The sequence below is a fragment of the Strigops habroptila genome, chromosome 11 (assembly GCF_004027225.2).
Source record: "Strigops habroptila isolate Jane chromosome 11, bStrHab1.2.pri, whole genome shotgun sequence".
Classification (NCBI taxonomy): Eukaryota; Metazoa; Chordata; class Aves; order Psittaciformes; family Psittacidae; genus Strigops; species Strigops habroptila.
In genome coordinates, this window is record NC_046360.1 from 26,313,033 (window position 1) to 26,326,621 (window position 13,589).

The 13,589-nt window shown below is 43.4% G+C and overlaps 1 protein-coding gene across 2 annotated transcripts in view; it reads left to right on the forward strand.

Annotated features, from left to right (window-relative positions):
• Positions 1-4,097: 4,097 nt before the first annotated feature.
• The window catches only part of RAD18 (RAD18 E3 ubiquitin protein ligase), a 57,174-nt gene continuing 47,682 nt past the window's right edge, over positions 4,098-13,589 (forward strand). For both annotated transcript variants that reach the window (XM_030501579.1, XM_030501580.1), the window contains exons 1-4: positions 4,098-4,234; positions 4,622-4,703; positions 8,437-8,498; positions 9,883-9,953. In XM_030501579.1, the coding sequence (XP_030357439.1) occupies positions 4,175-4,234; positions 4,622-4,703; positions 8,437-8,498; positions 9,883-9,953 (275 nt within the window). In that variant the 5' untranslated portion in view covers positions 4,098-4,174. The remainder of the gene's footprint in view (positions 4,235-4,621; positions 4,704-8,436; positions 8,499-9,882; positions 9,954-13,589) is intronic.

Here is a 13,589-nt window from a genome sequence, read left to right on the forward strand (position 1 = left end):
CCATGCCTTAGCCAAAGACCGTTACACACTACATCTTCGCCCTGTTGCTCCAGACTTTTGATTGATGCTGTGCAGTCAGTTCAGTCCAGGAAAGAATGAGTAAAGCTCTTTGGACGAGTGCTGGGTTTTAGCTACATTCTGGGCCAAACCTTGTTCTGCTTAACTTGTGTTGGTCTGACAGGCTGTTCAGGTTATCTGCACTGGCAGATGTCAGATCTGAAATGCTGTTATTTTGGTTGGCATGGTGAATATGTAATTCAGATTGCTATTGAAAGGATTGCTCTGACATGGACTTTGTATAGTCCCATCTCAAGAGTTAGTACTCCATGGTGGGATTTTTCTGTTCTAAAATTCTCAACATCAGACTAAATTTAGTCATGTAGAAATCAATAAATTACTGCCAACTTTAACATAAGAGCAGAGTTAGGTCAATGTTAAATGTTTTTGAACAATCTTACTTGTGGTATTCAGGCTCTTCTCCTCTTTAGCTGGGAATGACATGACAAGAAACTTTCCACTGCTTTAAATATTAAGGAATCTCTGAAAACACTTAGAAGCAATCAATTCAAAATGTTCCATGGTTTGGGCTTTGTTTTTATTTTTTTTAAGTACAGTATGTTCTACAGATTTTCATCCAATTTACATGCTCGTGTCCCAGAGGCTTGTTTCCATCGTGCATGTATTTCTGTCATAAAGCATGTCCAGTGACACATACACACAAGAGGCAGATCTTGGTGGAGTATTAGTTGTAAGAACAATCTACTAAGGGCAGCAGAAGACAAGCCATTTGTCAGGGCACAGAGAGAAATAACAGCTCTGTAAGCAGCACCGGAGCTGGTGCACCGTTTAGGAACACTTCTTAACATTATTAAGTTGTGTGTAACCAGCTGGGAAGTATGTTAAACTCCACTTAAATATTTTCTTTGTCTTCACAGTACATATGCAAATAAGCAGCTTTGGGAGATTTGCTTCAGGTCAGGCTAGTCCACCTCCTACTAAGCTATTCCATTCATTTCTTTCTTCTAATAGAAAAGGGCAATAAACTTACAGAAATCCAGGTTGGTCCCTATTGGTATTTTAATTTAAATGAATATTTCAGGGGGTTGGGAGAAGGGTATATGTTCTCTGTTTTGGTGTTCTGTGTATAATAACAAGTTGTAGTGGTAGTTCAGCAAAATAAACCAGTTTAGTACTGCTACACCAAAGTCCAAAGTGCCAATAAACCAGCAGGAAGTGTTCCTATGGAGGAGGATAACTGTCCTCGCTCTGCAGGAGTCCTTGGGTTTATATCTGCTCCCTGGGACCCATCATGCTCAAGCAGGCTCCAGCCAAGTAGGCGGGAGCATTTTGCCTGACCAAATTCTCCCGGCAGTCCAGACTGGAGGAGTGTGAGAGGCTTCCCAGTGCCTCTCCCTGTGGTGGGAAAGCTGCTGCAGGACAGCCCACAGGACTGCACCCCATGGGGAAAATGCTTGCAAATAACCAAGCTCTTGTAGTCGCCAAGGCTGGGAGAGCATCCACAGCTCCTCCAGCCAGAGCTCCAACCGAAATGTCCTTTGCTGCTTCTGAACAACTGCCCCACTGTGGGGTAAGACCCTGGGTGATAGCAGCACCCAGCTCCATCCCTGCCACCCCACTTCTGTCCCTCCAAATTCCCCGGCACAGAGCCACTGCAAACTGGAGGCACTGCAGGATGGACACTGCCTGTGAGACAGAGCAACCCACAGCCCTGAGCTTGCCCCCTCTCTGCAGACTACTGAGATAATTTGGCCATGCTGCCCAGGGAAGTGGATGCTGTCTAACTTCTGAGCCATACAGGACTCAGGTGAAAGCACAGGTTTTACAGCTTTTTTTTTATATGGTGCTTTTACCTTGGAAATAGTTTTAAGTTGCTTTCTATTCAGTAGCAGACTTGTGTGGATTATGCTCAGCTATAAACTTATTGCCCTTTGCTATTCATCAGTCTACCAAAACAAAAAATAAACATGTTGCTGTAGTAATGAAACCCTTGTGTCCATTCCTGGGGAGGATGAGTTAATTGCCAACCGATAAGCTCATGTCAGAAAGCGTGCAAACCTGGAATGAGATCTGCAGTGAGTGTGAGGAAAGAAAAAGGAAATTGAAAAAGAACAATACGAGATTGATACATTGATTTTTCACAGCTCGCAGAGAAAGCAGCGGAAATGGATTGCTTCAGGTGAAAGGAATGATCACTTAAATGGCAATGAAATTATTCTGTAAATTCTAGCACTTTTGGTAAGTGTCAGACAGTAAGCAGATCCATTGAAATATATTAATTCAGAGACTTATAATGTGTAAGGCTAGGAGAGACCATTATGAACATTTCTTCTGACCTCCTCCATTGTATAGGTCATGGAGTACCTTTTATATGTATTTATATATGTATGTATGTAAGAACTATTGAGTGCCAGATCATGGAGCTTGACTTTATTTTACCTGATTCAAAAATTAGACTATCACCAATCAGGAATAAGACCGTGGAAATTACACTCCTAAATCGCATAGGAAAAAGCAGAAAGTTGTTAGGTAACAGCACATTTGGGTCACCAGCAGCTGCAAAAGGGCTTAAAACAAACCCGTGAAATGAAGGAAGCAAAGGGACATATTATTGTTCTGCAGATGAACATATAAAACAGTTACATACGCATTGTGTGTGTGTGTGTGCAGAAACCTCTGCTACAACACATGTAATCAACAGGAATATTCATAACAGTGTGGACTGTATCAGTGTAACGCAGCAGAGCACCTGCAAGGAGACTGCCGTCATTCCCCCTTGGCAGGCACCACATGCGATAGGGAAAATGTGAGCACTGGTGGCACAGCCTTGGAGCTGGCCTTGGTAAATAGCTTCTGAAATTTGAATTGCATCGAGACAGGGCAATTTGCTTTGCAATTTTATCCTACATGACTCTGGCAACGTGCTAAGTTTCCCCAGCTCTCAGGCAACCTTCTGAAACCCCATTGGCAGTACTCAGCCACAGTCACTGTTATTTGCTGTTTTGCTGTTTTTCACCCATAAGGCCATGTATTTTTAGCCTGGGTTTTGCGATGTCCCCTCCGCTGAATTCAAAGAGCCAGGCCTGGCCATCCCCAGGACAGAGGTGACAGTGATGATGCCCATTTCCATGGCAACCCAGCACAGCCCCATGCACATCTACAGAGAAGGTCGTTCCCATAGCAAAGGGCTGACGTACACCTGTATGGAGAAGCATAAACAAGACATCAGGACTGATGGTGAGGTAGTGGAGTAGGTTAATTGCAGAAGGGAAGTGAGGTAGGGGACTGTTTTCCACACCTCATTGACATAGTGGTTTTTAGATTAACATCTCCTGGAAGATACAGGTGAAGACACTCACATCTAGCTTATGGGATCACTCCATGACACATCCCATTTGTCACACGAGTAAACAGCTCATCACTTTGGCTGAGAATTGTGTCGTATCCACAAGCTGTCCGTGGGAGTTCACAGAACACGATGAATGCATGGAAATCACTGCCACTAGTTTAGCTCCTTTCGGTATGTCCTGAGGTAACTTCCACACAGGCATTAAAAAGGGGAAAGTATTAAAAATGCCTGGTAGACCACGCATTTGGTGCTGAAAAATTACTTCAGTTATGAGGCACTGGCACAGGTTGCCCAGAGAAGCTGTGGCTGCCCCATCCCTGGCAGTGTTCAAGGCCAGGTTGGACACAGGGGCTTGTGTAGCAGGGGGTTGGAACTGGATGAGTTTTAAGGTCCTTCAAACCCAAACCAGTCTGTGACTCTGTGAATTTAAAACTTTTAAGCGGGTATTTAATTACAAGTCATTACAAAGTGGGATGTATTCTAGCTGTGATGGGAAGCTGCGGTTCTGACAGGCTACTCAAGCCTTTAGCATTGGGCTCCAAGGGTGCAGCGGGCACCTCTCTGCGCCGCTTCCCCGGGGCAGAGGGAGCAGCGGGCCCCGCGGCGGCCCAGCGAGGTCTGCCCGTACCCGTGCCCGCTCCCGGTCCTCGCAGCCTCGGCCCCGGTTCCCGGACTACAGCTCCCAGCAGCCGCAGCGCGCCGGAAGCGCGGCCCGGTTGCGGAGCCGGGCTCAGCGCGGGGGATTTGGACTCGCCGCTGCTGGGGAAGGCGTGAGGCCGCGGTCGGGTGGCGGCGGGCCGCGCCGCCATGGACCTGGCAGTGCCGGCGCCGGAGCCGCCGTGGCCGGCGAGCCTGTCCCCGCTGAAGGTGCGTGAGGCGCGGCGGGGCCTGCTGCGGGCGCGGCGGGAGGGAGGACGGGTGGGAGAGATGGCGGCCGGGGTGTCCGCGGGGCGGCCGGGGAGGGCGGCGGGGGAGGCCAGGCCGGGCCGGGCCCTCCGTGACTCTCCCCGGAGGCGGGATGAGGGCCCGGCCCGTTCCGCTCCTCCGGTGGCCGTCAGCGGGCCCGGTCCGAGCGCGGCCCCGCCGCGGGGCTGCCTGCCGCTGCTCCCGTCCGTATGCCGCCCAAACGCCCGGCGCTGGGCGCCGCGTCGCCCGGCGCGGGCGGTTTGCGCTGTACTCGGTGCGAGGGCGGGCAGGGAAACGCCGTGTGTCTGGAGCGAGCCCTTCGGTGGTGACCCGCGCTTCCCTTTGCAGGCAGTGGATAACTTGCTGCGGTGTGGGATATGCTTCGATTACTTCAGCATTGCCATGATCATCCCACAGTGTTCGCACAACTGTAAGTACGGGTGTAAGGCACTTACCGCACTTGAAAGAGCTGTGTGTAAGTTTCTTGCTCTTGCAGGACTCACCCTGTCCTACTGTCTCCTATACTAACTTCAAGGGTACTAAGTTCATAGAGGTCATCACAGAACTACTTGTTTTCCATTGTAAATCTGTGCCTCCTGTCTGTGATAAATGTATTTGATGGGAGGACAGTTAGTATATCACTGTTGACTTGATGGTTGCAGTTGACGTTTACTTGAGTTTTATAAAAACTTTCACAGAAACAGCACTTTTAATAAAAATTGCTTGAGTAGGAGCCAAGGTAAATGGAGCATTTGTGGCAAGTCAATACAGGGGTGGTGAGGTTGTTCTTCCCTCTGTCCTGTGACTTTGGAATTTTAAATTAATGTATTTCATGCAAATGCACCTTGCCTTATGTTCCAAGGAGTGTGTCTTGGCCCTGTGGCTCCAGGTAGGCCTGACTTGTCATTCACTTGACAGATTAAGGCAGACAGGTAGGGCTGAAGAAGGTGTACTCAAATTTTGAGGGAATGGTTTCATCTTCATACATCTTTACTAGGAAACTCAAGACTGGAGAATGACCTCCTGGGCCCTGTGGGCCAGCAAAATCCTCTCTCATCGTAGCAAAGTGACAGAAAACTATTGAAAAATGCTCTCAAAAAAGAGTTTTCTGCTTTAGAATTTAGAGACAAGTCATCATTTGACCATTTATTGTTTACTGGTGTGTACAGCAGAGATTACCCATCCTTTGTTTCCTTTATAAAACATGTAGCTCTTCTTGTGGCTTAGCCAGCGTCGACATTTGCCTCTGAGTGAAAGCTATAAAGCAGCCAAAATACAGCTATAAAATAGCACATATATTAATGTAAAGCTATAACCTTTCCTTGTGCAGTTACAGCTGCAGTCTTCTGACAGCACAAACACTTGTCGTCTGGATTAATGCTCTTGAACGCCATTTATTCCTACAATTCTTCATTTAAATATCTTTCATAACATCTTGAGGGTGGAACAAAATGCAAAGCTGTATGGCAGACAGCATTAAGTGTTATGAGCAAAATTTTTCCATTCTGCTCTGTCTGCCTCAGGCTGATAACTGCTGGAATGTGGTAGCGAAGCAGTTTTCTGCAAGACAGATTAGGGGGAAGTACATTGCCTTTTCTCACGTTAAAATAAATGTTACAATTGTTTTGTTCAGAAAGTATAGCACTTCCTCCTCCTTACATGAAGGAGGGCATTGTAATTTGGCAATGAAATTTAGTTTAGCTTGGCAAAACTATCACGTTGAAAACAGCGTATCTATGGTGGGGAGCACTGATAATTAGTTCTCCACAGTAGCTGGTGTTAGAGCCTGCCTGTGACACAGCTGGGTTCAGAGGGCCTTAACTTTGAAAAGACACATTTAATTCTGCCCCGCAAATTGCAGAAAGCCCAAGTTTTGTATGATAAATGAAGATTTCTTGAAGTATTTTCTAGTCTATTGTCTCTCTTCAATCCAGTGAGATCGTACAATTGGAGCAAAAAGCCCTTTGCCATTAATGAGTAATTATTTGTCAATAGATGAAAATGAAATACATTTGCTTCAAAATGTTTTTGTGTTTCTCTTAATGATTTCATTACAGGGCTTCTAGGCACATCTATAATCTGTTGGTACCTATAGCCACACAGGAATTCCTCCTCTGCTTATTCATGGATGGCAGGGAGTGTTCAGTAGCTCTCTTGATGGTGGTTGTTTAACTTTCACAGTGCTTTGGATTGTATCTTTAGTGAGAGAATAGGTGTGCCATTCATATGTCTTTCACACAGTAAAAGTGCCTGAAGATGAATGTCTTCTCTAATATGGACATCTTACAAGGGCAGAGTGAATTGTGGCCCTGAGATTTCTTGTACTTTCAGTCTGGGAGGACAAGCTCGATCCACTCACACTGAGCCGGTGCAGGAGGTTATTCCTACCTGGCTGCTTCTTGTGGGCCTGAGTGCTGGCATGGGGATGTGGAAGTGTGCCGCTGTCCTGCGGAGCCCAGGCAGCTGGAACCAGCCAGGGGCTGGTGGCAGGCGGTGGCAGAGCTCTGCATTCTGTTGTCTTTGCCATCAGGGCACTGCCCTCCAGGAAGGGATGGAGCTGGGGCTGGGAGCAGCCGCCAGCCCTAGTGAATGTGCTGAAGTTGGGGCCTTTATGCCCAGCACAGCTCTGGGCCAGTGCAGCCCTGACCTGAGGCAAGTGTAACTTGGAAGGCTGGCAGGGGAACCTGGATGTGTTTCAGTTGCTCATATAGAAGTGGCTATAGCTGCTGGAGTGAGCTCTTTTTGTCACCCACAATTTTCCTTTCTTTAAATCTATTGAAATTACTACTGTGCTTCCAGCTAAGCAGGTTTCAGAATTGCTTGCCCACTTGAAAAAAACACCTATGGTACTCAATGTGTGGTTTGTAAATTGCGGCATTACTGGCTTGTTTTATTCCTCTTTCTTCTCACAACCTTGTTAATTCCAGTTTAAATTCCATAGAGATTGTTATTTGCTGGCAGCGACTTGCATACTTTCATTCTGTCATTGAGCATTTAGTGATGCTCAGCTTAAATTGATACTTTGGGATTCTCTTCTGTACACTGAAATACAGTGCTGTGGCTGAGTCTTTTAGCTAGTTTGGTAGATGCAGTTTTAGAGGTGGGCTTGGTCTGTTGGAGCAGATGGAAGTGAACTTTGTGGCACCATTTAATTTTCGGTGTATGTGCCATTTGCAGTAGACAGAGACCTGTTTTGTTACCCCAGGAATGGCAGGCTGAGTCCTGCACCATGGGGGACCTATTCCTCCCATATGAAAAGGAAGAGAAAAGGGACAGGGGGCAGAGAATTGTGTGGCTGTTGTCTTCTCTGCATGGGTGCAGAGCCAGCCCCAGGCACAACGTTAAGGCTGAGAGCTTATATGATTTATTATCCTCAACCATGCTTCAGCTACCCTTGGCTATGAGCAGCGATGGTTGCAAACAGAGGTCAGTCCCACTGCTTACTGAAGGTGGCTGGGTGTCGGATGCTGGCAGGCAAATCTGTAATTTGATTCACCGTCATACAGTTAAAGCTTTCTCACATCTTACTATATAATGTAATTTTTGAGTATTTAGATGGAGTTGTGGTTTCAAGTGTTGAATTGGTGCATTTGTGATCCTGCTGCTTCTCTGACTCCTTCGTAGAGGGTCTTTGAACTGTATTATGCATAGGTAGCTGTTGCTAAGTGTGTTAAGTGCTGAGACTCTGTCCAGTAATGATATAGTAAACGAATGTCTGTTTTGCTGGAGTGTGATGAGACTTTTTATATCTTGAAGTGGTATGAAAGCTCATGGATAAATAGAGAAAGTAGGCTAATTTCAGGAATTTATTGTGACAAAATGAAGCTTATGGCACAATTCACCCAAGAGTCTATTGAAGCATCCTGTGATGATGATCCAACTTGCTGTTCCTGGGAAACATTTAAGTGTTAAAGAAACAAAAGTAAACATCTGCTTTTGACATAGGGACTAAGATTAAATGTTGAAAGATGCTTGCGTAAAATATAGATTGGTGGGGTTTTTTTGCTGCAATATTAATTTGATGGAAAAATGGTGTATTTTCAATATTGGTGTGTTGTGGAATAGTTTGCATATATCGTACAAAACAGAAAATATAATAGTAAGGATGTTGAACTGCATTTGTAAGAATGCCTCTTTATAAATTATGTATTTTGTTTTTCCAGATTGTTCCCTTTGTATACGCAAGTTTTTGTCCTACAAAACTCAGTGCCCAACATGCTGTGTGGTGAGTGTTTGTTTTTCTTTCCCTCGGCTTGTGTTTTGTTTATTTTTTGGTGAATTTCAGGAGCTTTTCCCTTTGGACTATGCTAAATAATTAATTCTGGTCATGTATTACCACCTTTCCTTTTGGTGAGCAGCCCATTGGGCAAAGTGTGGTGCTCTTGCAACTGGAATTCTGTTTCAGAGCTACTCATATGTCAGCATAGGCAGAAGCAGATGGAGGTTTTGGCTTGGAGCTGTGTGTACAATCTGTCACAAAACATTTAACATTGCCTCCTAATTTGTTAAAATACATCACTGTTTAGAACATGGGTGCTGAAGTTTAAGCCATTGAGTGGCCTCACTTCATCTTTCCAGGAGTTTTTGGAAGTGCCCCCAGACCACCTAGTCCTAAAACTCACAGACTGTACTGTGTAGCCTTTCTGGGGATGAGAGGACTGTGTTATGCACCAGGGAGAGGAGGTGTTTGCCAGGAGAGTTAGGTTAACTGTGGAAAGCGCTAGAGGCAGGTTCAGCCTCCTCTGCAGGTGGGTGGTTATTGCAATCAGACTTGGAGGCCTGTTTTTAATTAAAGAACAGAGAATGCAATTTATTCTAGGCCTTCATCTAACTTTTCATCTTAAGCCAACTGGGCTTTATTGAACTCCTAAAAATGGTAGGCTACCTAAAAACAATGAATAGCACTTCAGGAATATTGGCAAAATACAAGTAATTTTCTTCTGTGTTTCTAAAGAATGAACCAGGCTAGATTTTTGAAGGCTGGAAAGCAGATCTGTTTGTAGCTTTGCCAGTTTGTAAACGTTCAAACAAGTGCAGAGGATACTTTACTACTGTCTTCTTAAAAATCACAGGTATTGATATGAGCAAGACTAATAAAAGCTTTGTAAAAAAAGAGCAGCAGAGAGATAAAAATCAGAAGTTGTTTAAAAAGAATTAATTGAAGGCCCAAAGCCATCTCATAATTTGTATTTTCATTCAATAATCAGAAGATTAACATTTCCCTTCATCAGTTTTCAGGCCTCATTGATTAAGGTGCTTATCACATTCATGGGACCCTTGGTTTGGTTTTCAACACAATTAGACTGGGCCATGATAAAGAACTGTTGGAGACTGGGTGCACTGGATTTTGTTGCTTGAGCTTTATGCTTCGTTTTTATCTATTACTTATCATTTCCCAGGCTTTCAGTTCTAAGGCAGTTATTTCAGGGTTTTTTCAGGAAAAAGTGTTTATGCATCTTCATTCACACAGCAGTTTAGCAGGGATAGTTGAGGCATTGATCCGGGAAACAGACTATTGATCACTTGAACATTTTCTGGATACTTGTTGTTTTCACTACATCTGAATGCTTTTTATTTTTTTTTTCCCCTTTTCTTTCTCTTTTTAATAGGCAGTCTCAGAATCTGACCTGAAAAATAACCGGATGTTAGATGAACTAGTAAAGAGCTTTAATTCTGCAAGGTAATCTGTAATTTTATGTATTCTCTCTCTGGTTTGGCAACTGGAAAGATAGGTGTGACTTGCTTTGTATGAACAGGCTTGGAGTCTTTGTACAGGAGAAGAGTGAGGAGCAGTGGGAGAATTGAGTGAAAAAATTGTGGTGTCACAGAACTGATGTCAAAGACCAATATTTATGCTTTTGGAAAAATCCTGCAGTTTTCTGACTGAAGGTACTGTCCACTCAGGTGATGTGTGGAGGTTGTGAAAGCTCATTTTGGTTTTGCGTCTGGTTAGCTGCCGTGTAAGTTGCAGTCTCTTCCCACGTGTAGGAAGTCAAGCAGATGTGTCAGGATTCTACAGGGAAAATAAGGGTAATAAAGATTTTCTTCTAAGGTCCTTCTTCTGCGTGTACGGGAATTCTGAACAGAAAGGTTTTGTCCAGTGATAATGGTCAACTTGCAAGAGAAGTCTCTTGGTGAATTCCCATCGATGAATCAGAAAAATGTATTGAGGGACCACAACTGTGAGCTTTCCTGGATAAGATAAGTCATGGAGTGTTGTGCTTTCACCTGAATTTCTTACCTACCTTTCTGTTAGTTTTTAATTAATTTTTGATCTCCTCATTCCTTTCAAAGAGAATGACTTGGCAAACACTACAGTAAATATATGGGATCTCTTCTATTACATTTGTTTTCTTTTGATTACAAGCAGCTCAGTGATTTGCTGGGTATTTTGTAAGTATTCCTATGCCTGTAGGAGAGAAATACACCATCAGCTTTTTTGCTGAAATGAACTTGGAGCTTGAAGTCAGTACGATTCTTGGCTTCAGGTGTGATAGGAAGTGTAGTTCAGTTTATGGCTTTGTTTCTTGAGAGAGTTTCTCTGTCATGAAGATCTAATCTTCTGTATGACCACTATTAGATTGAATTGATTTTATTTGACAAATGTAAATTCTATAGTTACATTATTTTAGCTTGAGCTTTGTCTTTGATGTTTCCTAGTGATAAATGGATTACTATTTTTTTTGGTAATGTCTAATTTTGTAGGGAACAAGTAGTGCTGACTTGGATCCATTATGATATTGAATCTTAAACGACTGCTTTAATGGATCAGTATAAATCTTACCAGTCAGCATAGTTTAATAATCCTTCCTTTTGTGACTGGGAGTTCAATCAATTTCTCAACATAGAGTTAAATCAGTCAGACAAACACTGTAGTGTCCAGTTCTGTGCGGGCTGGGGTGAGGTGGGAGAGAGCCAGTGCAAGGTTCTTTCTGGATCTTGGTAAGAAAGACCGAACAAGAAATGGCTTCCTAAGAGAACTGCTTTAATGAGACACTTGTAAGAGGATTATAGATAGCGAGTAAATCTCATGTTGCTTCAGATGCTGGGCACCCCGTGTTTGTGCCTCTCTCGGCTCAGGATTGCATTTACTCTACAGATGGTCTTGAATTCGAGGGGAGCGCTACTTGCCTGGAGAGTGTTATGTGATACGAATATCATTAAATTAAAAGAGCATTGTTAGTTTCTGCCCTGCTCATGCTGGTACAGCACAAATCTTCTGTCTCCTCCTCTCCTTCCCCATCTACTTTGTTTCCTTTTGGCCTTTCCCAAAACAAATCCAGAGTCTAGAAATGGATTTTTGAGACGTGCTAAGCTCTTCGAGTCCATCCTGACTTGACTTTGATCCTCAGGTAGTTTAGTGTTGATAAAAATTAGGCCTTAAATCTTTTCAGTACTTCACAAAATGCAAACACACTTCTTAAGTCAGGCCTGTAGGGAAAGAAAATGTTAATGTTGGTAGTACTTAGCAAAGTAAAAGCTGTGCTTTAAGATCAGCATATGCATAGAATGAAAATCATTCTAAACAGTCCTGAGTGTTCATCCCAGTTATACTTCAGCTCCACATTAGCTCATGCACGAGTGTTTGCAGAATTAGAGCCTTCATGATCATTTGTGCTCAGTCAGTGTTGTCTCAGAGTCCTGCTTCCTCCCTGTAGAACTGGTGGACTCTGATGTTTCCCGGTAAAAGTGAAGATGTTGTGTTGTTCGTTATGATGCATTAATATTATATTCTGTGTGGAAGGGTAGAGGAGCAGTTTCGAATAGGCTTTAATAGGTTTGAATTCACATTGCCCTGCCCTTGTATTTGGGTACACACAAAGATGCTGAGCAGTGAAGGAGTTAAGGGAGTTCATTGCTCTGATCGATTATTACCACAAGTTACTGTCAGGGTGAGAGCAACCTTTGCTCAGTGTTCTCTCTGCTGCTTGTGCTGTGCTTTCCAGGCAGCATTCATCACTCTGACCAGGTCAGGAGAACAAGACAGGGAGTGCCATTTGTGCCATCTTTCCTTTATGAACAATATTTTTTTCAGTTTCAATGAGGCCAGTGTCTTCAAAAACAAGAAGTGTAAAGTTTTGGGGTTGTTTTGAAATCAGTTTCAGTGTCTTCTAAGGAAGAGGTCATTTTATTAAAAACTGTCAGTTTCTGCATCACCTAGTTAGAAAATTTAGCAAGAGGAATTAGACTTACACTTGCATAATGCAGAGTATTGTCAGCTAGTGGGAACACACTGGGAAATATATCTTAGCTAGTGAATGCATGTTGTGGAAAAATAAACAGACTTAATTGGTAGTTACAAATAGTAGAATGTGTTACTTTGACAAGAGGAGGAGCTCTCAAAAGCAACAGAAATACACTGAAAAGATGAAGAAGATCAGTTGTGTTCTCTAGATGAAGACAATGAATATAGGCAATGGGCTAATTGTTCAGTTATTTTTGCCTTTTGGGGCTGTATTGTTCTTTATGGGAAAATTAAACTGATATGATGCCAAATGATTGCATTTATGGATCTGTTCTGTGTTATCTAAGCCATGCAGAATTTAGCTTGCTGGAGCATTAGCATAGAATGCTGGGCTTTTGTGTGAAAAAAAGGTTGCTTAACCAAAGCCAAAAGAATAATATGATAAGACCGTGTTGACTTTGATTAGCTATTTTAATGATAGGCTGCCTGTATGAAAACCTGGGGGAGTCAGAAGAAACAGATACTTTTACATAACCACAAGATGAACTCCTTGTTCAAAGAGGGGAAGAATGTTAAAAAAGTACATCTTTGGTAGACTACTCAGCTGTATCCTTTTGAGGATTAAACTTCGCTTGAGTATGTTAGGAATAAAAGGCAACAAATTTGTTCGCTTTTGAACCCGGTTGTAGAATATAATCATCTGTGATGTGTCAAGTCTTCGGAGGCTGTATTTGTTACCCTTAAGTAGAAGAAAATTGTGCATTTATCTGCAGTAAAATGAGATATTTTGTCTGCCAGTTATTGCTGCTAAAGCCGTGTTGAGCAGCGATACGCTGTCAGCCATTTCTGGTACTGCTGGATGAAACATACCCCTTGTAAACAGCAAATGTGAGGTGGGAGTGGGACAGGGCTGTGTGAAGGCACTCTCTTTATGTTCCCATTAACTAGTTCCTGAGGTCCCCATGGAGCTGATCCTATGTCAACAGTAGCTAGACTGCTCTGTATCTGTGTCAGCTGGGGGATTAACCTCCTTAAAACCTTCCAGTCCATATCTAGGCATGAGCAGACAGAAAAAACATAGTTTTGCTGCCACACTTAATTGCACTTGTTTGCACTGCAGAAAATCAGAAT